The sequence below is a fragment of the Camelus bactrianus genome, chromosome 8, assembly GCF_048773025.1.
Source record: "Camelus bactrianus isolate YW-2024 breed Bactrian camel chromosome 8, ASM4877302v1, whole genome shotgun sequence".
Classification (NCBI taxonomy): domain Eukaryota; kingdom Metazoa; phylum Chordata; class Mammalia; order Artiodactyla; family Camelidae; genus Camelus; species Camelus bactrianus.
Genome location: NC_133546.1, coordinates 69176981 through 69201567, shown reverse-complemented (window position 1 = coordinate 69201567; position 24587 = coordinate 69176981). Strand labels below are relative to the sequence as shown.

The window sequence follows — 24587 nt, the reverse complement described above, 5'->3', positions numbered from 1 at the left end:
GTTGCGAGAGCAGGGAGGACTCAGCACAAGGTCAACTGCAGTTCCACACTGCTGACCTGGAGCAGTGATTAAACTCATGGTGTGACACAGAGAGAAGCTGGCTAAAGCAGAGTGGAACTGAAGGGTGGCTCATTAATGAGATTTAAGAAATGGGGCACTGACATACTGGATGAGCTATCCACACGGACCAGTTCTAGGATTTTGGCAAAAGTTAGGGCAGAGGAGCAGACAGAATTAAATCCCTAAGCAAAAGGTTTACGACTTTTTCAAAAGCATCTTTTGAATCAAGTGTTAATTGTTTCTCTAGCTTCTGTAGCTCTCCAGCCCTGCAGATGTGCCTATGACTCTAATGACAGGTTCAACTCTACTAGTCTCTTAAATCAATCTTAAGCTGAGGCAGGAATGATTTTAAGTGTTCTAACTAACCCATACTCTAAGGGGTGTGGTATCAAATCATCCACGCCAGTCTCTATATTCCAAACCTAAAAAATGGGCTTCTGCCTTAATTCTAATACCCAGTTCCCACTTTACCCCAATTTTGATAATTAACCCTTGATGTTTTGCAGGCCTAATTCCTGTTTTATCGATCTTCGAAATAGTCTGCATTCCTCCTGACAGTTCTCTTGGTGCAAATTATCTGTCAACTGAGAACTTCTGAGTGCTCCAAAGGCTTCCCCTGACTGTGCTCTAGGCCACAGGCTGCCCTCTGCTTTGGCTAATGCCTCAGGATAATGCTCTTTCTACCAGCACCGGAGCTGGGTCTGTCCGAAATGGCTTCTATGTGAGCCTAGTTTCAAAAACATGGTCACTTTCAGTCTGTCACTATCTGGTCACAGTCATTTGGGTACTGAGATGCAAAATCAAAAACACTAAAGATCCAAATAGATCTTTATTTTGAAATTAGGTCTATTAATTTAAACATTTATTAATCCATTATAAAACTAAAACTATATACTCATAGCTAATTTGGGTTATGAAAAATCAAAAATGCAAAGATCATCAGCAAACATTTAAATGCTAATAACTGAGAAATTTTCATTCATGATTATAGAAGCAAAGGGCTAGAAGTTAACAGATGCAGGACTTTGTTTAGAATAAAAGTTAGTGCCCAATATTTTCAGCTTAGGAAAGACTTTGCATCCAGGCCAATATGGACTGGTCCAACTACCTGAGTGAACCAGCAAGGGATGCAGCCTACAGTGGTGGCTGATGGTAAAGCCAACAGACGTTGGAGTCAGCAGCTTGATTATGGACCCCAATTCTTCTATTACCTGTGTCACCTCAGGTAAGTTACTTAAATGCTCTATGCCCCTGTATTCCTGTTAACACGGAGATAATACCTGCCTCCACGATGCCTGAATTAAATAATACATGCAAATTACTTGGTATAATGTTGACATACAGTCAGGATGAAATAAATGACATTAATGAGCACTGTAAAGTACACCTAAATTATTAAGGTGGAACAATACAGCTAATGATGAAAGCGGTTTATTATTTGGGACTGTAAACAGAGCGATAAGTACAAACAATTATGTTGATGTGAACCAGCAAACTCACTGATTTTTAGTATCTTACATAAGATACAGTAAAACAGTACCCATCAACACTTACTTGCTAAGGATTAGGTACACTCACTGGCCTTTGCATTAAGCTCAACTACAGTCTCTCTTGTAAAAATATCTAACTTATTACTAATTCTAGCATCTACATTTTAAATAATCTTACCAAATAATATGCTTGAACTCTAGTACAAAATATATGAAAATTAAAGACATTTCTAGAAGAAAAAGTTAAGAGACTTTTTCATACACACACTCACACACACTCTTACAAAAATGCAGAAAGCAAAACTAAAACACAAAGTATCATGCCACATAATGGAGACACAGTTGGACTATGCTCCTTTCAAATCCTATGAATCTGTGCACATGGCCGAAAAAGGATACTGTATGTGATATTCAAATAGTACCGTCCAGCTGGTAATGTTGGATGTAAATCATTTGTCCGCTCTATGAGACGATATAACTTACGAAAAGTAGGTAATGCTGCAGTACGCATCCAAACAATAAAATCCTCATTTATGAACCCATTATTATCTTGGTCAGAATCCAGCATGTATACTGGTTTAACCCAGTTTACAGGCTTTGTTGTACCTTGGAAAGGAGAGGTGGGAGTGGGGAGACAAAATATTAAGTTCTATTAAGAGTTTCACTGAAAATTCACTCTAATAAAACAAAGGTATGCAATACACAATATGAATATTATTCCTATGCTCAAAGATATTATACTCTAAGGTAGTCTCAGAACCTAAACAGAAACCAATTCCTCATGTAACAACTGAACAAATAATTTCAAAGATTTGATGGATATCTCAGTTGAGGGAACACGAGGAGGCTACTGAGCATATACCAAAAGGCAGATGACTAAGTGAAAAGATATAATGGTAAAAAATATTACACTGTGAAATAAAGGAGGCATAGAAGCAAAAATAAATTTGGGTTTATCATTATAAGTAATTTAAATAAATAAACAAACGAATGAATGAATTAATGAATGAATAAAAACTTGCTTAAAAGAAACTGTCATAATTTTAAAGGATTATGGCTGAAACAATTTTCAGAAAATACCAGAGAAATTCAAGATTAAAAGCATACATTTCCTTTAGAATTTTAGTACATTAAAACACTACATATTTTACCTGACTTGGCATAAGGTTAAGGAAAGTTTTTTAAAAAAGCATAAACTTTTTCAAGATTATAAGACAGAAAATTTTAGGTATTTGGTTAAAACACCAAGCCTATATTATGGTTTAGGGGATATTAGTAATATTTTACCTTTGAATCGTTCTTCTAGGGGAATGTCTCCTCCAGGGGGATTTCTGAATTTCACATTTTTATCTGTCCACCAAGCAATACCTTTCTTTTTCAAAATAATTGGCGTAGGATCAGATTCATTGCCAACCAAAAACAATTCTAGTGTATCTAAACACAAGAAAAAGGAGACTCTGCTAAGTATCTACTGAAAATCCATAGTACCTGCTTTACTCTGTGAGAAATGAGGATCCGTATTTGCTCCCCAAAGTGGTTTTAACAAAGTAAGCATATGATGTGCATTTGCTCTTATTCACATGTGAATTAACTATGGTAACTTTATAATCCTAGATGAACTTGTTTTCCCTCAGTACCATTCCTGGTCATTTCCCTACATGGTAGCTGATATGTGATAAGGTCAGACGTTTTAATATCAACCCAGAAAAAACAATTTGCAAGGTAAATCTGCCTCTCCTTTCCTTTAAAAAAATGCATTCCTAAATAGCTTCTGACTTATCAATTTCTCTATCTGCAACGTCCAGTATAGTAATCACTAGCTACGTAGCTACAGAGACCTTGAAATTACGGCTGGTCCAAATAACTATGTTTTATAAGTACATAATATACACCAGACATCAGAAACTTAGTATAAAAAATTAGCATATAAAATATTTCATTAATAACTTTTATATACTGAATATCACTTATATGCTGAAGTAACATTTGGGGTATACTGGGTTCAATAAAATACTATTAAAATTAATTTCACTTGTGTCTCTTTTTTTTTTTAATGTGACCACCAGAAAAATTAAAAGTAAATACATGCCTCACATTTATGGTACACATTATATTCATATCAGACAGTGCTGTTCTAAATGATCAACACAGGTCCTTTTTAATGGTAAAAATATTCAGAGTTGGTGGGAAAGGTAGCCTGGCATTTATTTTATCGTATATGAAATAGGAAGTTAGCAAAATGTCTCTGCTTCTTTCTTCCTAGAGATAGAGATTCATTCTTAAAATACAGAATTCTCAAAAGAAAGTCACAAAGCATTATAATACCCCACTAAATAATTGATATATCTATCTTAAAGTTGTTGAATTTCTCAATTTCATTCATGTTTACTAGACTATCAAATCTGTTATAAGATTAAACAAATATTGCTGACTACACATATAATATACATATTTATCTTTGTTTATATCTGTGTCATACCATTAAACATGCTGTTGGCAATAGCTCCACAAGGAGCAATTGGTTTGTCTTCATTTCTCCGATAAGGCTCACATTCCTTACTGGGATTCTGTATTTAGAAGCAAAGAAGAGAGAAATTATTACCCAGGCCTCTGGGAGAACTATGGGTTAGCTCTAATTACTGATTAAAAATTCAATCCCTACATGTTTTTCACTTGCAAGGCACATAAAATGAGTCTATGTTATAAACAGACTATAAACAATACCACATTTAAATACTCAAAATATATTCCTTAATATTACTGCATTACTTTTTTAATGTAACCTTTCTTTACATACATTTCGCCATTTAGGTATATGTCAAATTGAATTTATTTAAATTTTCACATCAACACAGAAATCTTAACTACAAAGAATTTTCTGCCCAAGAAAAATTAAGAAGCAGTCTATTGTCAGTCCAGTTATAACATAAGAAAAGGAATTTTAAACTGGAAGTAAAAAGACTCAAGGTTCTCATTCCAGCTATGTACTGTGTGACTTTGGGTCAGTCCCTTGATTTATCCAGGCCTAACTTATAAAATGAACATGTTCAACTAGATGATCTCAAATTTTGTCATTTGAGGTTAAATCCAGGTGGGAGGGCAGAAGGAAGGAGGGAAGGACAGAAGGAGAGATGGAAGGAAGGGGGGAAGGAAGGCAGGAAGAAAAGGAAGACAGAAGGAAGCAGAAGTCTAGTGCAAATTCCTAGAATATACCTATCTTTTTTAAATTGTGTACCCAGACCTAAAGAAAACAAAGATACTGGCAAGGCATTTTGGGCAGCTCACAATGTAATAAAGGGAACAGACCCATACACAACTAACTATAACATGAAGCGTGAGCCATGATAAAGGTGTCTATATTCATACAATATAAATTGACTGAATGTCTTCCACGTGCTTAGGCACTGGCTAGGCCCTTGGTACATGGTGATTAAAGAAAGTTACGCTCCCTGCTCTCATGCACTTATAGTGTACTTGGGAAGACAGATGATAAATAAGTAAACAAATATATAATTACAAATTGCAGTAAGTGCTATGAAAATGCAATGCAGGTAATGAACAGGACGAGCTACTTTAGAATCTGGACATAGTATCACATAAGTTAAGACCTAAAGAAAGTAGGAGACAGCCATGTGAAGAGCAGGCAGAGGAGAGTTTTAAGCAGAGAGAACAGTACATGCCGTTGAGAAAGAACTGATGTTTCTGCGAAGGTAAAAGGTGAACGCGGTAAGAGTATGGCAATTAAGAAAATGACACACAATGAGACTGGAGAGTTACGCACAGTTCAGAACATCCTAGGTAAACAAACCACTGAAAGATTTTAAGCAGAGAAGTGGTGTTTATTTATGTTTTTTTTTTTTTAAAGATCACTCTAACAGCTATGTAGAAAATGGCCGGGAAAGGAAGAGCAAGAATGTATGATGTAGGGAGACAGTTTGTTAAGCAAAGCAGGAAGTGACTTGGACGGGGTATGAATGAAGTCAGTATGTAAAGAGATTATCATGTGTCCAAGGGCAGTAAAGAAAAGGGCAGGCCTGAGATGAGAGGACCTCCAGGGAAGAGTAAAAACCACATTCCAGGCAAAAGAAATGTAAATGCTAAAATGGGCAGATTGCTTGTGTCACCAGGCATGGTTCAGGACCAGCATCCATAGCCATGGTGGCCAGGCCAAAGGAACTTAAGGATAGAGTAGAAAACCAAAGAATCTAAATAAAAGAACTGTAACCAACCACCACTTCTGGGCCTTTGAACACACCCAATCTCTGATCCTAATCAACACATTCTAGGAACTTGGTGAATCTCCCAGAATCACCTTTTCTGGATTTGACTCCTAAAAATTGGATCCTACAACATTAATTCCACATGGACTGAAAAATATTGCAGCCCTAACCAGAATCTCTAAATAGTTTAATTATTTCTTAAGATCCCAACATTAGGAACCAGCAATAAAACCAGTAAGAATAGCCTAGGGTAACTATATGCTTACAAGGACCTTTCTGGTCCCAACATGGTCCTGAATCGCGTTCTAAGAGATTCACTGTTTTCTAAGAGATCCTTAAATTGCTCTGGGACTCTGAAAGTTTGCTGTGTTGGCAGCAATCATATAAAATACCTGGGCACCAACCACTACTATGGAAAGTTGAACAACAGTCAGGAAACTAAGATCCTCTGATCCAAGATTCCCAAACCAGGCTGAGAAAATCAGAGGGGGAGTTTGTTAAAAATAGATATTTTAGAGCTCTACCCCTGCAGACACTGGCATATGAGACTTAGGAGAACTCTGGAATCTATATTTTAAAAAAGCTCCTCAGACAGTTTTTCAGTAACCCACCTTTTGGACTTTACTACTCAGGCTTCCAAAAAGTTAAAAAACAAAGAGCATATATGTTCAATTCTAAAACACAATCTCAGAAATTGAAAGTAGCTTATTTATATATTTTCCTATCCAGTGTAATAAAAATGAACAAACCCAAACAGAATATATTACATTACAAGAGTGCTAGACGCATCAGAATTTCATCATAAACAGATTAATAAAGCAAAAATCCCAAGTACTACTAGAAACAAGCAGGCAGTAATGTGTCCTCTGGCTGTAAGCAAACCATAAATCTGTGCAAATTCTAGGGGAAAAAATTTTTTAACTAAAAATCCTCACTAAACAAATTACAAATGGCAAGCAATACTTTAAATTTTATCTGATCCTATTAAATTTAACATTTCTAAGTGAACAATTACCATGTGTTCTTAGTTCATGGATACCAGTTTCATATTCCACCCTTTTACTTACAAGTAAAGCACTAGGATCTCCATTTAGTTGGCTATCATCTCGAGATTTCACATAACGACGATGGTTTTGATAGAAATTAGACAGTCCATAATACATAAACACATTGCCCTAGAGAAACAGAGGGAAAAGATGTTCACAAAGTATTAAGTATGAACTTGTTTCACGCATACATAAAAGCTACCCGTAATTTGGACTTCACTAGTTTATAATTCGTGGTAACTTAGAATAGGCACTGGGGTGAATCCCACCAGTACTTCACAATCTAAAACAGTACAAATTGTAAATAAGGTTATAGAAGCTATGTTATAAAAATCCAAGAATAATCTTTGAGAATATCCTGAAAGATTTCAAAGAAGTACTTACTATTTACATTAAAAAGAAAAACTCTCAAGGAATCTATTAGCCTAGCCTGATCTACTTTCAATTTAAAATTTTCTCTAATTCAGTTTGGTCTTCACCCAGTTAGTATCAACTTTGCAAAGGGACAATGGTCAAGCTTTCATTTACTGCCCCAAAGTAAACTGTGAACTTGAAATGGGATATAATAAATTTCTCAGTACGATACTATATTAGTAATTAAGAAATTAATAATAAAGTATCTAAGATAATGAGTCACTTTATAATAATCAAGACAAGTACTTGAATGTATTCAGTGGATTCAACCTGAAAATCACATGGGAAATAAAGGTAACCTACATACAATTATTTAGATGCTATGAAGCCACCTTAAACGACTAAGATTTTTAGAAGTAGCAAAAACAGTAAGTTATTTTCTCCTTTCTGGTTGCTACCTCTACCATCTATAATCTTACCCTCGATTAAAAGGAATTCAGGGAAAAAAAGGAATTAAATAACATCTTAAGAATGCTTTGATTTGTTATTTTCATATACACAAACATTTATTTAAAGCTTGATTTTTCAAATATCAAATTATGCACTTCCCCATTCTATGTAAAGAAACAAAGACACTTCATTAATTTATTTATTTGGTTGGGTTTTTTTGTTTATTTTTGGTTATCAAAATTATATCACAGAAACAAAGAATATGCTTAAAAAAAAAAGAGTATCATCTCAACTGAGAAGCAGTACATTAAATTGAATTTATTAACTGAAAAAGAGATCCTTTCAATGAACACTGAGACACAATAACTAACCTAAAGTTCTCTGAAAAGGCTTTAGTCCAATTCAAAGTTTGGTCTTGTGAAGGTGCAAAGAGCTGACAAAAGAATGAATCTGAGGATGGTCACCTTTGCAGAAGAGTTCTGAAATACTAAGTGTTTTTGAACGGAAGAGGAAACTAACAGAGCTTCTAAATCACTACATGCCTCTTCCATGTCTTTAATCCTGCCTGTTCTGACAAAAGTAGAACTTAATGCATTTTTATAGTCTGTCCATCACATTAAAAAAAGAATAAAATTTTAATGATGTTTTAAATGTATATGTATTTTTGTTGAAACAAAAGAACTAAATTCGTCTCTCCTCCCAAATTTATTTTCATTTTTTTTTTAAAGGCAGCCTTATTATCCTTCCTCTCAGTGCAAGAACATCTACAACCACTGGATGGCAACTATCTACCAGGGACTACAAAAGTCATCACTATCTTTAAGAAAATCTATTAAGTGTACAAAAATCTAAGAAGTTGGCATGTATCAAAGCAGTTTTGCTTCCTGAAGAATAAAACAATAATTTTTTAAAGCTCCACTTTCAGGTAAAGGAGAGCACAAGCTAGTCTTGCCATGCCTCTTCTGAATCTCAACGTCCTTTAGCCTCTCTGCTCAGTTTCCAAGAATGACAGATGTGAAAAGACACACAGACAGACAACACACACACACACACACACAGATGATGTTGTAACTCTGCTTAAGGTTTTACTAAGCGTTTGCACTTACGGTAATGCACCATATCTGATGAAAAATAATACAATTAAATAAGGGTGAATTAATATTTATTTTACCTAAAGTAAAACTTGTTTAATAGGTAAGCAAAATAATTTGAGCAATAATTTTAAAAACAAGTAGATGTAGATATAAACTTCATACAAAATTAATTTTTACATTTATAAAATTTTCCAGCAAAAGTATAAAATAGGTTTAAAATTTAGTTTATAAAGTACTAACTACAATAAGCTATTTAAATACATGTAGTTAATTATCAAACAGTGCAATGCAATAGCCAAACAAAACAATCTTCCCCAAAATATATACAGTCCCAGTAAATTAAAGCAACATCTCAAAAAAAAAAAAAAAAAAAGAAAAGAATTAGTGAAAAAAAATTTGAATGTAAAATCAGTATGGTTAAAAGCATGGCTTTTATAATACATTACTTGGGAATACAGACCTCAAATGACTGTTCCAGTGTGAAGTTAATGGTACAAACACACGGTGTCTCATTCGGAGACAAACATTTATTGCAGGGACTGGAAGGGTCTGTTCCGGTATAATCAATCTGCAAGACAAAAATGTAACTAAGCACACTTCCTTGGAAAAGATACACCGCGAAATAATCTGCTATCAGAGGGAAAAATGAGCCGATGGAGCAACCACAGCCCAGAAAGAAAACTTTTTATAAGGTCGTCTGTGTATTTTGACAGTGTGAGGCAGAAAAAACTGGAAAGCGACCTGTTGTTCTACTGGCTCATCCTTCCAAGTAAGCTCCTCTATTTTTACCAAAAGAAGTACATTTATGCATAAAATCATAAATATAAAATTTAAACTGCATGATGTATAAAGATTTAAAGAGCTATCAAGTCTAAACAATTAAAATACCATAATAGCACAGAAATCAGTAAATCAGTGCTGCTCTTCAATCTTCCAATCATAGATACTTCTCGGTCACCTCGGTGGTAATTTTCGAATTAAAAAATAAACAAACAAACAAAAAAAACTATTAGGTTTCTCAAGGGCTACCAGTTTTTAAAACCTAGTGTTAAATAATAAAGAATCTCTCATCTTCATTTTAGGTCCCTGTCAGGGAGCATCTAAATGCCTTGACACTTCCCTGTTGATAGGACCATATGTGTTTTTGATAAGCCCTGTGATTCACACTAGAGTTTATGTTAAGGAGATGGCTCAGGGTAGCGGCTGGTCACCAGAAAGATGTGATTAGGGCCTTTGGCCCAACCTAACCTCTGGGAAGAGGAAGAAAGCTGGAAATTTAGTTCCATCTGTGGCCAATGTTTAATATGCAACATGAAATCGCCATAAAAACTGCAGCGCTTCCTGGCTGGTGAACCCCACAACACACTCTGATTCCACGGGGAGAGGGCACGAAGCTCTGCATTCAGGACCCTCCCAGACCTCGCCTTATGTGTCCCTTCGTTTAGCTGGTGCTAATTTCTATCATTTATAGTAGAACTACTATAATTTAAATCTAGCACATTACTGAGTTCTGGGAGTCATTCTAGCACATTATCAAACCTGAGAGAAGTTACAGGAACCTCCCAGATTTATAGACAGTTGGTCAGAAGTGCAGGTGGCCTGGCGACCTCTGAACTTGCAACTGGCATCTGAAGTAAGGGCAGTCTGGGGGAGTGGGGCTCGGGACCACCACCCCCCATCCCGGATTTGTAGCTAGTTGGCCAGAAGAACGGAGAGCCCAGGGATCTGGCTTGCAGTTGGTGTGTAAAGTGGTACTGAAGTATATTGTTGGGGACCATGCCCCTGTAACCTGGGGAGTCCGACACTAACCCAGGGTGGTGTCAGAAGGGAATTGCAGTACACCAGCTGATGTCAGAAGACCTGGCTTGACAGCTAAAATCAGAAATTTTTTCCATTGTAAGAATTTTTCAAATAGATTCTATTTTTTAGAGTAGTACGAGATTCACAGCACAGCTGAGTGGAAAGGTCAGACTTCCCATATACTCCCTACACCTGCACATACACCACCTCCCTTATTATCAGTATCCCCCACCAGAGTAACACACTTGTTACAGATGATGACCCTATAATGATACATCATTATCACCCAAAGGCCATAGGATATCTTAAGATTCATTCCTAGTGTTGCACACTCCATAGGTTTTGACAAATGTATAATGACATACATACACCATCACAGTATCATACAGAATAGTTTCACTGCCTAAAAAACCCTCTGTACTCCGCCAGAGCTCTCTTTCTCTGTCCGTCTCTGTCTCTGGCATTCAAGGACAAGTAATGGACCATAGAGCCATTCGGCTACAAAACACATTATTTATTCTTCAAGACAAGGGAAGAATAACCCCAAAGATGATTCAGAGACCAGCAGGACTACATCCTCAATTCATACTGGGGGAAAAGTCAACAGATCAGATAGCAGCAACCCAGAGCCTTGGGGCAGGACTTCTGCCCCAGTGGGCCCTGAAGGCTGAGCATTAAACCAGAGGATTATTCTCAAGCCTTAAAATGTGATGGTATTTGTCTTGCTAGGTTTTGGAGACTTGTTTGGAACTCACCACCCCTTTCTTCCTTTCCATTTTCTCCCCTTTCAAATTTGAATATGTATACTTATGTCTGTCTCTCCACTGTATTCTGGAAGCACATCTGGTTCCACTGGTTCACAGGTGGAAATTTTGCCTCAGGATTAATCATACCAATATCTGATTAAAATGATATTCAGAAGAGACTTTAGACTTTAGAGTTGATGCTGGAAGAAGTTGAGACTTTTGGGGCTGATGGGATGGAATGAAACTATTTTACAGCAAGAAGGACATGAATTTGAGGAGCATGGGGCAGAATGTATGAACCGAACGTTTGCGTCCCCAAAAAATTCATATGTTGAAGCTCTAACTCCCAATGTCATGGCATTTGGAGGTGGGCCTTTGAAAGGTAATTAGATTTAGATGAGGTCATGAGGGTGGGGACTCCATGATGAGATCAGTGTCCCTAATAAAAAGAGGAAAAGAAATCAGAGCTCTTTCTCTTTCTGCCATGGTGAGGACACAGCAAGTAGGCAGCCATCTGGAAACCAGAAAGAGGGGCCTCAGCAGGAACTGAATCGATCAGCACCAGGACCTTGGACATCCCTGCCTCAAGAACGGTGAGAAATGAGTCATCTGTGGTTTAAGCCACCTAGTCCATGATATTTGAGATATGCTCTATCTCCTTTGGTAAGGTATCTTATTTTTTTAATAGGTTGTTCATTTTTTTTACTGCTGAGTTCCTTGTATTTTTTGGATAACAGTCCTTTACCAGATATATCTTTTTTAACAATATTTTCTCCCAGTCTATGGCTTGTCTTATCATTCTTTTGAAAAATTACAATTTAATGATGAGAAATCCTAATTATCTTTACCTTAATAAAGTAAAAAAAAAAAGCCATCTAGTTTTTATTTCTGAAACTGAACAGTTAAACTTTACATATAAATGTCCAATTTCTTTTTTATTATTATTATAAGGTTAAAATCTATATATAGAAAATAGAGCATCAAGTTACAACACCTAATTGCTTTTCAAAACCACAAAACTGTTTAATAAAGCTTGGTTTTGTCAAATTCTGATATAACCTATTGAAATGCTCTCCATCAAAAGCCTATTTACTCATGAAACTTTGTGTAGAGAAATATTTTTATTCACTGCAAATATCTAAGAGTAGCTAGGTATATAATTAAAACAAGTGGAAAAAAAAAAAAAAAAAAACCAGATCTCCTAAATGAAGGCAAGGTACATGTAATTTTTCACTAAATCTGTTGGGCCACAGCTTTCTACCCCAGGACCTATCTATGCACAATATTTCACTTAAAAGCCAAATTTTATGATTTTGACAAAATGAAAGAAAAGAAAAAACCTAGAAAAGTGAACTATATTTAAAAATCAATATTAAAGTATATTAAAATTTTTAAATAGAATAATTGAAAAATATCTGCACATTTTCTTTCTCTTCTAAGATTAATTTAAGGATTAAAAAAAAAAAAAAACCTGCCAGGTGGGCATATTACTATATTGTTTGCCTTTGAACAGAAACCTCTTAAACCACTCTTTCAAATTAGTTTCCAGGGCAAAGGACGAAAGAAAGATCATCAGTTATTATTAAGCAAAGATATATATTCTTTATTTAATTGAACAAAAATAATTAATATGATGGAATATGAAATCCAATAAATTATACTACAGTATATTAAAACTGAACATTTTATTGGAACCAAGAATTATTGCTGAATATTAAATTATACTTTTACAAAAATCAAAGGGTAGCTATAATTTTTTCACCACAATCTTTTGATTACAATTTTTTAAATGTACAAAAAATTGTACAAAAAATTGTATGCTCTTGATTACAGGAAAATCTGAAAGTAATGTTAAATATATATATATATATATATCATGAACATATTAAGCCATACTATGTGCACAGCATAACAAGGTAGATACGAAAGTAATCCTATCTTATACTTAGCCAATACAGTTGACACAGTCCCTTCTATTATACACATATTTCATCTGATCCTCACCCAAATCCTGTAGTGTTATCCTCATTTTACATAAAGAGAACACATATACTTGCCCAAGGCAACATGAATAGCGATGCCAGAACCAAGGATTTTTGACTCCAAGCCCAATGTTTCTTCTATTAAATTGCTTCTTCGCAAGAAAGTCAGCTCCCTTGGCCCTGCAGACGACTACTTTGCCAAGGACAGCACAGAAACACAAAGAAAACTACTATAAATGCTAAGTGCTAAACAGACTAGTCAAGAAGACAGTAAGTAGTAGATGGACCAGTACTTTCGTACTGAAAAGAAAAGAGGATCTGAACTGAGCCATTAAAAGAAAAAGAAAAAAAAAAAAGAAGGATGGAAAATGGGGATGTATGGGAAAGCAAGCAGGTAGAGAGCACAGGTACATTTAAGGACAATGAGCATAAACACTTTGGACTTATGGAGAGTTTTCATGCTGGAAGGAATGAGACAACACTGAAAGGTAAACTGGAGCCGTAACCACATGCTGGAATTTTTGGCTGATGTGTATCGAACATATACTAAGTGCATTTAACATTTATAAGCACTAAATATATACCACCACATTAAAATGTACAATAGTGCTGCAAAGTTTATTCTTATTTTCCTTATTTTAACCAAGGAAACTGCCATTTATGAAGGTTTAGTAATTTTTCCCAAGATCACTCACTCAGCAAGAATTTGAACACAGCTCTGCCTTTCTCCAAAATCTAGGTTCTTTCCACCATACTATGCACCTTACACAATGAACACAGCATCCTTTATGGTATACAAACTCAAGACCTCCAGATTATGAGAGTGAAGAAAAACCTCTGGGAGGTAAGTGTGGTTTGTTTTTGCTGTTATTAGGCTGCCTGGCATCCAAACACACTTCCAAGTATTGTGGAATTTTCCTTGTTGAGACTTTCGGAGGGAGGCAGGACCCCATCTTCCACTTTAGAAGTCAAGGTACTAAATGACTCCTTCCTCTCCCTAACCCCAGGCAGCCAATACAAAAGCAGAAGACCTGGATCAATCTCGATTGAGACTAGAAGACTGAATCTCCATGTAAGTCACTTAATCCCCATGTAAATTAGAGACAAGAATGGGGTGCCGAGATTAGGGACACAGCAGTAGTCTAACAGACATCACGATGACAGCCTCTGTGGCATCTGAACCACTGTTTCTGCTTCCAAACTCCCCTCACTTCCCACCAGTCTCCAAACCTGATCCTTTAGACTTCCAATCCATGTTGTGTGGGAGCGACCCAATCTCCCTCTAATAAATTCCTTTCTCGAGGAAGGTACCCAGAGTTGGTTACTGCTGCTGACAACATAGCCTCTGAACTAAGTAACCCTGAGTGTTAAAAATGTCCTGCAGGAAATAAGGAAATGGAGACGGAGGAGGCGAATCAAATACTTGTATAACAACAGATTAAAAAGAGTCTAAGAAATGGGACTTTCATTTCTTCCCGAATCCCCCATCATGAAAGAATCATCTATTAACCTAATATTTACTTGAGTGCTTGTATGTTCCAGGCACAGGACTCGGCCCAATATTTAACCTCACGGAGCTCGCTGTCGAGTACAGAAGACAGTCACTGAAATGGAAGGCGTGTCTTGGTAAAAGCACAGGTACTATGGAAACACGTACCTAACTCAGTCGTCGGTTCATTTCTCCATGAGGGCTGACGAGTGGCTGTTATCTACAGGGAGATGACACCAAGAGGGACTATCTTTACCTAAAGGCTTAGCACATGGACAAACCCAAAAGACGTATGAATTTAGGGCTTAAAAAGTTGTGAGTTAGAAACAAAGATCTGAGAATCAGTCTGGGGTTCTTCTGTTAAGGTGTTAACTTTTCTACAATGTCCATTTGGCACTCGGTGAAAAGGAAAAGGTAGGCCTCAGAAAACAGAAAAGTGGAATTAGACTGCAGAGTTGAAGCTAAAGGGGTAGCTTTTGTGACCCTGAGCCACTATGAGGTGGCTTTGTAGCCCAGGTGACAGTATGTGGACACAGCTGTGCAGAAGGCCGTTTCAGCACTGTTCTAGAAGTCCTAGAAACAGTGGCACTGGTAGCTTCAGGAGGCAGCACCCTCGCCCCAACGGTGCTGCACAAAGCAGGTATGGCAATGCCAGCAGCCACGAGGAGGCCCGCTGAGTTACCTTCAGGCAGGGCAGACACCTGTGAGGGGAGGGGTAGGCCACGGCACTGACCTTGCTCTGGGTGCCCAGAGCAGATACTTGAGCTCTGTGAGTCACACTGGTGCCACTGGTGTGACACCACAGCAGCAGGCTTCTCTGCTCTGTTGGTGAGATCTTGTGCAAAAAGGAAAGGCTGTCAAGGCTGAGCAGTTGTCCACGTTCTTGCCTCAGAGGAAGTAACGCAAGTTACTTCTTACTCAAGGCTCAAAAATGAGAGACAGCACCGAGTTTTTCCACTGAGAGTCTAAGATGGTACATGAAGTAATCTGTATAAATAACCCAGGCCTTGGAAGGAAAGAAGGTGGGTATGGACGTGAGAGTAAGAGGAGAAGTAAAAGGAATACAACCCAGTAAGGCAGCAGGACATTCTGGAGTTCTGAACATTTCAACAGTATTTCAAATGCTTTTTCTTAAAGAGATAATACATAAATAAAGGAATAATTCCCCTCAAAAACACTCATCAGATAAAGGGGGTGGAGAAAAGAAATAAACAACCACATGTGGACAGGGAATGTCACCCACCATCCCAGCTCTACAAGGATTTTTCAAGCCATTAGGCACTGCAGCTGCCCACCAATGGTGCGCCCTAGGGAACACAGGACAGAGAAAAACAGGAAGCACCAAGTCCTTTAGATACTGGCCCTAGTTAGTTAAATGCACATCTAAGGGATAATTTCAATGAACCCAGACTTTTGCATCTTCCCATATCTAGAAAAGCACTAAAATCATTAACAACTTGAGATGTCTGTTCTTTGTGATTAGTCCGGCAAAAAATTATCTTGACTCCTCCCTTATCTCTTGGGAGTGGTTCCTCAAGCTATCTGAGAGGCTGCCTCCCAGGCCATAGTCCTCTGTAAAATCCCTGAATAAAACTTAACTCACAACTTTCAGGTTGTGTGTTTTTCTTCAGTTGACACGTATCTAATTTATTTAGAGCCTCTTAAAAGTTAGCAGTTGTTTTTTTTTTTAAATCAGTCTGCTTTATTTTTGAATATTAGTTTTTTAAAAATCAAAAGCTTAGTTCTAAACTGATAGCTACAGAACAAGTTTAATCCTTTACATCCTAATAAAATTCTATGGGTCATATAAAATCTGTTATATTTTTCTGTAAGTTAAAGAATCTGATGGGACCAGGGCTAAAGAGGGTTGGGAAGGGATAAATTGGGAGTTCAGTATTTGCAGATACTAACTACTATATATAAAATAGATAAACAAGAAGTTCTTCTGTATAGAACATTCAATATCTTGTAGTAATTTATAATGAAAAAGAATATGAAAAGGAATATACATATGTATATGTATGACTGAAACATGCTGCATATCAAAAATTGACACGTTGTAAACTGACTATACTTCAATTTAAAAATAAATAAATGAAATTTTTAAAGAGAATCTGAATGGGAACCACAGAAAAGATGTTTACTACTTATTCAATCAATAAGCCTCAATCTCACACTTGGAAATGATAAATGAATGAATTAGTTATGCAAACTATCTTTGAAGGAAGGACAGCAATGGAATAGCTGGGTATTATTTCCCAGATGTCTGCCCCATGCCAGAACAGTTCGTAATCTTTTACTTAGAGAAAATTGAGATACAGAGGTTAAATGACTGTCCGAAACCAATCAGCTGGTATGTGACTGTGTTAGTTTCCTAGGACTACTGAAACAATTTACCAAGAACTGGGCATCTCAGAACAAGAAAACTTCCTTCTCTCACAGTTCTGGAGGCTAGAAGTCTGAATTCAAGGTGTCAGCAGGGCTATTCTCCCTCTGAGACTCAGGAGAATCTGTCCTTGCCTCCTGCCAGCTTCTACCAGTGGCCGGCATTCCTTGTTGTTCGTTGGTTTGCAGCTGCATCACACCACCTCTGCTGTTACACAATTCTGCCTCTGTCTCTGTCTTCTCATCACCTTCCCTCTGTGCCTGTCTCTTTTTATACGGACACCAGTCATACTGGGTAGGAGCCCATCTGAATACCCTCATCTTGATTACATCTGCAATGACTCTATTTCCAAATAAAGTTACATTCACAAGTACTAAGAGTAAGGATTTCAATGTATCTTTTGTGAGGACACAATTCAATACATGACAGTGATAGAACTGTATCTGTCCAGCTTCACAGTTACTGTTCTTTCCATTAGACTGCACTGCTGCTTCCTATTATCTTGGATAACATGCACCACACAATAATTTAGAAATATGGAAGTCAATCTAAAAGATGTACTTTAAAAATAAAATTGGCACAATTTGTGAATATGCTGATGTTTTAAACAGTACTACCAAATCGTCAGCGTTTCCATCTAAAATACAGATTAAAAACAACAACTTTGTTATGAGAGGTAGATGCCATCCCAGGACCATCTTAACTTTTAGAGTCTGAAACAGAATTTTATAATACAAATTTTCATACACAGAGTTTTTATATCTGGCATTTAACTCATTTCTACAAATAAAAAAAAATTCCTACATGAAGTTTGAGTTTACCCCTTAAAAGTCTTATTAAAGTATCAAGTTATAAAAACTGCCTAGGACAGAACTGATGAAAAGGGCTTTGCTAATTACGCTCCACTCTATGTAAGGGTAGATCAAAGGAACAAATAAGCAACTAATATGAGTAAACAGGACTTTTACTTTGAAGAAATACATGGTCTTTTCCATATAAAATATTGTTTTTGTATAGTCATATAACTGATCTTCAAATATTAGTGGCTTTTACCTTTGTCTCCAGTGCTACTTTCTGGGAATAACCTTGCTGCCTCAGATCATGTGTCATGCATTACACTACGCTCTCAAAATGCTCACTGGCCTTATTTCTAACCTCAGTTCCATTTTTATATTCCTCGATGTATTCACTTGGCTGAGTTTCTTTCTTCCCACTTGAAACTCTCACCACTTCTATCTATTTCAAATCCATGGTGATCTTTTTGAAAACTAAGCCAGACATACGTGATTTGTTAATCTTGGGGGGCAATGCTTCACTAAAAACTTTACTTCAAAAAAATAAAAAAAATCAATGGTGGTGGTTCACTGAATCCCATAATCTCACACTCAAATTTGGTCTTTTGATACCTGTAAGTGGTACCACCATGGTCCCAAGCATCCAAGCTCAAAGTCTTGGCATGAGTCCCCAAGTTGTGTCAATTCTTCTTTAGTAAAATACTAGGAATCCTTGAATTTGATTCTCATTGCTTTCACTCCAGATTAAGCTCTGAGATTTTATGCCAGTTTTTCAAAAGAGAGAAGGAAAAGTACATTCTACCTTTTTAAAAATCAAGTAAAAATAATTTCTAAAAACTTTCTGAAAACTAAATTTAACCATATATACTGAGACCTGAGAACTTAGAATAGCAATTTACTCAGTATATTGATAAATAATGTTATTAAATGTTATAATGTCATATAATCAATCTTATATTTTAATTAATTTTACAAATTAAACTACAAATTCATGTAACTGGAGGTTGGTCTATGGTTTCCAATTTTTCATAGTAAGTATACAACAGTACTTTCTTCTAAAATAAACATCAAAAAAATCTGGGTGGGGGTATTTCATGCCATTTTTTAAATCATGCACTCCCTCTTTTGCTTAAACATTTGCCAGTCAATCTGTTTGCTAAATGTTTACTGTTCTGAATTACTGTTCAATGAGCAAATCTGTTTTACCTTTAGATATGGGTGGATATCATAGCTATACACATCTCATCTTAACAGTATATGGCATCTTCCTTGGCTAATTTTAGTAACTCCTTCAGACCCACAATACTATTCAGATCATCAATAAACTGTTGTAAAATTCCTTGAATATACCCACTGAGTTTCATTCATTCATTCAAATATTTCAGATCTCTATTAGATGCTAAGCCCTGTTACAGGATGGGAATACATAACGGAAAAATACATTATTCATGTCACAAAAGAATTTACATACTAGTGGGACACAAAATCAAGTCAATCAATAATTTAAAAATATAATTTGATGATGTTATGACAGGCCATAAGCTAGTACTTATGGAACCTGAGAGAAGCATCCACATATACCAGGTGGGAAAGGGGAGAAATCAGGGAAGACTTTCCGTAGTGTTGACAGGAATAAAATTTGACAACCATGTTAGAACCAAGAAAAGGAAGGACATTTCAGGTTGATCTAGCAGCATGCCACATTCTGTAAACTACATTAGTTTCCTGTGGCTAGAGCAAAGGGCAGGGGAGTGCTAGGGGATGAGGCCAGAGGAACAGAAAGCAGCCTGTCATGAAGAAAACTACGTTCCACGTTAAGGGTAAGGGGTCTGAACATCATCCTGAATGCCAGAGGGAGCCATAGGAGAAATGTTACGCAAGGGAATGAAATACTCAGATTAGCTTTTTAAAAAGATCACTCTGGTAGTAACGTGCAGAAAGACTGAAGAAAAACAGAATGTTACTGCATAATCCAGGTCAGAAATGTTAAGATAAACTAAGAAAAAGGCAGTGGAAATGGGAAAAAAAGATTCAAACAATATAGAGAAAGTAAAATCTACAGAACTCAGTGCCTAGCGATGGAGTGATAGGGTGATAACAAGTAAGTTTAGCTTGACTTCCAGGGTTTCTGGCTTGAAAACCCACGTGGATGGTGATGTCATTCACCGTAAGACAAGTTCACGGAGACTGTTCAGGCTGTGAACTCGAAGGTCAGCTCAGTCCTCCATTTATGTGAACTATCAGCAGCAACACTGGGCATGGTTGTTCACATGCTCTTCCTTAAAACTAGCTTCCAGGACACCAGGCTCCTCTGATTTTTCTCCTACCTCACTGGCTGCTCCTTTTCAGTCCCCTTTGCTAGTTCCTCCTGTCTCCCCACCTCTATAAACACTGGAGTGACTCAAGGCTGTCTTTAGAAATTCCCGCTTTTCTTTTGACCTATAATCATTCCATCTTATGCCTTTATGTATCATCTATGCTGATTAATCCTCAAAATGTTTAACCCCATACTCAACCTTCCCTCTAAACTCTAGGCTCACATATTCAACTATCTACTTATTATTTCCAGCTTGGAGGTTTAAAAGGCATTTCATGGTAAAAAGTCAAAAACATAACTCCTTATTCAGCTTCTCACCCTGCCAGCCTCCTACCATCAGGCCAAAACTTTCTCTCCAGTCTTGCCCATCTTGATAAACACGTTCTCTTACTGAGTTAATGATTAATCTCTCTATCCAAAACTTTATTCCCTTTCTTGTTCCCCCTGACCTCAATCCTGTGCTAACTGAAAACTAATTAACAGAGTCAGATGGCTAAGACTGCTGCTGTGGATAACATCCTTAACATCCAAAAACTGCTGTTGTAGATTTCATTAACATACTAACTTGAGCTGTTTCTCCAGGGTAAGATGAGCCTACAGACCCCCAAGCCATAGACCACCTGGCAAGAGAACTGTAAACCAAAGATATCCTGATTCCTGAAACCATGATTAAGAAATGTCACAAGACAATGATTAATCCCAGTTTCTTCGTTCTTCCCCTTTAAAACATCCCTAACTCAAAGACCAAGTCGGAGTGGATCTGTGACTTGTCACCCACTCCTTTGTTTGGTGCCCTGCAAATAAACCCCTACTTGCTGCAAACACTTGCTGTCATGAGTTTGGCTTTCTGCAACCTGGGCACACAAGCCCTTGCTTGGTTACAAAATTACAACTCTATCCTTCCAATGCAGGCCAAAATATCTTAAAGTTATCTCTGATTCTACAATTTCTCTCACACCCCACACATCCACTACAATGAGAAAATTCTATTACCTCTACTTTTGTAATATATCCTAAATCTAACTGCTTTTCACTGCAACCGTTATACTGTGGACACCATCATCTCTTGCTTGAATTAACTGCTACTACTCTTATTCCGCAGGTAATATTCTCCACAGCATCGCCAGCGTGACTGTCCTAAGATCATGTCACCTATCTGAGTAAAACTTTTCAGTGGCTTCGCATTACACTGAATGTATAAGCCAAAATCCTGATACAGCTGGCCCTACACGTCTGCTCATTCCGCATCCACGAAGTCAACCAGCCACAGATAAAAAATATGGTTGATCCTTGAACAAAACAGTTTGGAATTTCATGGGTCCACTTACATGGATTTTTTCCAGTAAGCATATACTGCAGTGCTACAAGATGGGAGGTTGGCTGAATCTGTGAATGCAGAACCAGGGATGTGGAGGGCCAACTATAAAATTATTATAAACAGATCTAGATGGGAGCAGGCTAACTCTTGAGTTTTTCAAGGGTCTACTGTATTCAATTTAAAAAATTCCGCTAATGAGGACAAGAGGGAACCAAAGCTTGAATTTGCTGCACAGCCAGCAACTACTTACATAACATTTACATTGTATTGGCTATTATACATAATCTAGAGATGATTTAAAATATACAGGAGGATGTGCATAGATTGTATGTGAAATACTACATCATTTTATATATGGCACTTGACCATCCTCAGATTTTGGTATCCACCAGGGTCCTGGAACTAACCCTCCAGATACAGAGGGACAACTGTAGTGGCCCATGTGATGTGCACCCTGCTACTTGACCTCTCTAACATCATCTTCTAGTATCACCTCGACTTCTCAGTCTGCTCCAGCCACACTGGCCTCTTTGCCTTCCTCAAACATCCTACTAAGCACACTCGTCACATTTATTCTTATTATTCCTTTTGCCTGGAACAGTCCTCCTTCAGATATCAACATGGTTCACTCCTTCACCTCTTTTAAACCTTTACTCAAATACCACTATACTGAAGGTTTCCCTGACTACTCTATTAAAACTGGAAACCATCCTTACTTAGACCCTTCCTATTCCCCTTCCTGAATGTGAATATTCATCTTCATAGCACCTCCCACCGTCTAACATACTTCAGATACAGACTGAGTTCATGGGAGACGGAATGAACATCATCAATGAGTGTGGACCCTTCCTTCCAAACAGGCTGTGTGGAAAAAGAAAAAATAGAGAAAACAAAACAAGAGGTCAGAGGCCTAGGAGTTGAACTCCAGTTATATGACTAAATAAATGACTTCATCTCAGATTCAGTGTCTCCCTTTAAAAAAAAAAACACAGAATAACAGCATTATCTTTAGAAGTCTCATTATATCAAATGACATGTGAATGTAAAATTCTTAGTAAACACTCAAATGTTAGCCATTATTAATATTTTTATTATTAAATAGAACCAACATAGGATGTTTTCATTTTTTAAGAGAAATGGAAATATATTTATATACTGAACAGAGAAGGAAAAAGGAAAGGCTGAAGAAAATAAGAGAAAGGTCATCATATTCAATATTCCATCTATAACTTGTTTTTAAAAAGTTAGCAAAGCCATACAACGGATTTGCTTTTCATGTGCAAAACAACACATGCCTTTCACTATGAAATCAAGTTCAAGTCAATAGTAAACTTGAAACCACTATAAAGCTGCAATCATTATTTAATGTCTAAACTACTTAACGCTCACACACAGATGCTTTAGCTCCCATCCAGCCAACATAACAGACTTCCACCAGATAAATCTTCCCATATACAGCCCGTGTTTCCAGAGGCTATTCACGACCAACCCCTCCACTCCAATTGCCCGCTACCTTTCTTCCACAGTATGACACTCTCAATTACTAGCCAAGACCCTGTTACCAGAATAAAGACCACATTTCCCAGCCTCCCTTACAGCTCGTGTGGACTTGTCACTATGTGGAGGTGGTATGGTGCACTTCCAAGAACCTTCCTTTAAAGGCCTGATTCTTCATCTCTTCTTCCACACTGCTGCCTGGAAAAGGATGTGACAACAGAACTCTAGCCTCCTTTCTGGACTGTGAGCATGGGAGTCAATCCCTAAGAACGGCACAGCAGTAGACAGAGGGAGGACTCAGTAAAACAGAGCCTCCATACTAGCCAGGAACTATGTTTTCTAAGGGATTTTACACCAGAATGAAAATCTTGTGTAAAATCCCTTAGAAAACATAGCAAACCCAAACCTAACTGATACATACTGTGCTCATCATTTCACTGCCCCAGTTTCACACACTCATTATCAAATACCCAGTCTATCCACAACCTGGCACCAGCTTATTTGCCATTACTCCTATTTTCTCTATACACCTTTTGATTTCCTGTCACTACAACTTTGCTCATATTAATCTTCTTTCTTGGAATACATTCAAGCTCCTCTTTAGAAGTGTTATTTATCGTTCAAGTTCCAGCTCAAAGCCCACCTCCACCAGTTTTCCATGGTTATTAGAGACAGGTGTGATCCTGTCTTCTCTGAACTAAGGCGTACTCTGTCTGTGCCACTCATCTAGCAACGCTTAGCTTTCCTTTTATGTGTATGTTTCATCTCCCCCAAGATTCCAGGTTCAAGCTCCTTAAGAGGGCTCTCTGCTTGAGCATTTAAAAAAAAAAAGATCCTGTGTGCAGGCTCTTCTCTGTCACCCACTATGCCCACAGGACTTTGCATACAGAAAATGCTCAATATTGATTAAAATTCTTGATCAATTTAACTCAGTCTATGAATTTTTACCATTGAAAAACCACTGTATCCTTTATCAGCTAAAATTCAAGGGTAGCCTGAACTAAAGTCCAGGTTGTAATAAAATCTGTTGAGTAAAAGAGTAAAGTTAATTAACATGGGAGTGCAGATATCTCTCTTCAAGATACTGATTTCATTTCCTTTAAATATATACCTACTGGGATTGCTACATCTTACGGCTGTTCTGTACTTTAACTTTTTGAGGAATCTCCACACGGTTTTCCATAATGGCTGTACTAATTTACATTCCACTAAAGTTCCCTTTTCTCTACACCCTCACCAACACTTGTTATCACTTGTCTTTTTAATAAGAAAGTAGATCTTTAGTGTTCTCACCACACCACGAAAAAAAAAAAGGGTAACTATGGAGGTGATGGACATTTTAATCAGCTTTATTATGCTGATCATTTCACAACATATATATCAAGTCATCATAATAAACACTGTAAATATATACAGTTTTTGTCAATTATAACTTCAATAAAAGCAGGAAAATAAAGCTTATACTAAAATAATAGTTCACAACTTATCCTAGAAAGAAAGAGGCTACCAGGTGGGAAAGGAACTACAGTTCCCTTCTTTTTAAA

General features: G+C 37.1%; 1 protein-coding gene across 1 annotated transcript in view; it reads right to left on the bottom strand.

The window, feature by feature from the left end:
* Positions 1–24587, bottom strand: part of TMEM30A (transmembrane protein 30A) — a 33764-nt gene that overhangs the window by 3088 nt on the left and 6089 nt on the right. Inside the window, exons 2-6 of the mRNA XM_010972815.3 lie at positions 9175–9282; positions 6838–6945; positions 4030–4117; positions 2838–2984; positions 1950–2156 (exon numbers count right to left, since the gene is read on the bottom strand). Of these exons, the coding sequence (XP_010971117.1) occupies positions 1950–2156; positions 2838–2984; positions 4030–4117; positions 6838–6945; positions 9175–9282 (658 nt within the window). The remainder of the gene's footprint in view (positions 1–1949; positions 2157–2837; positions 2985–4029; positions 4118–6837; positions 6946–9174; positions 9283–24587) is intronic.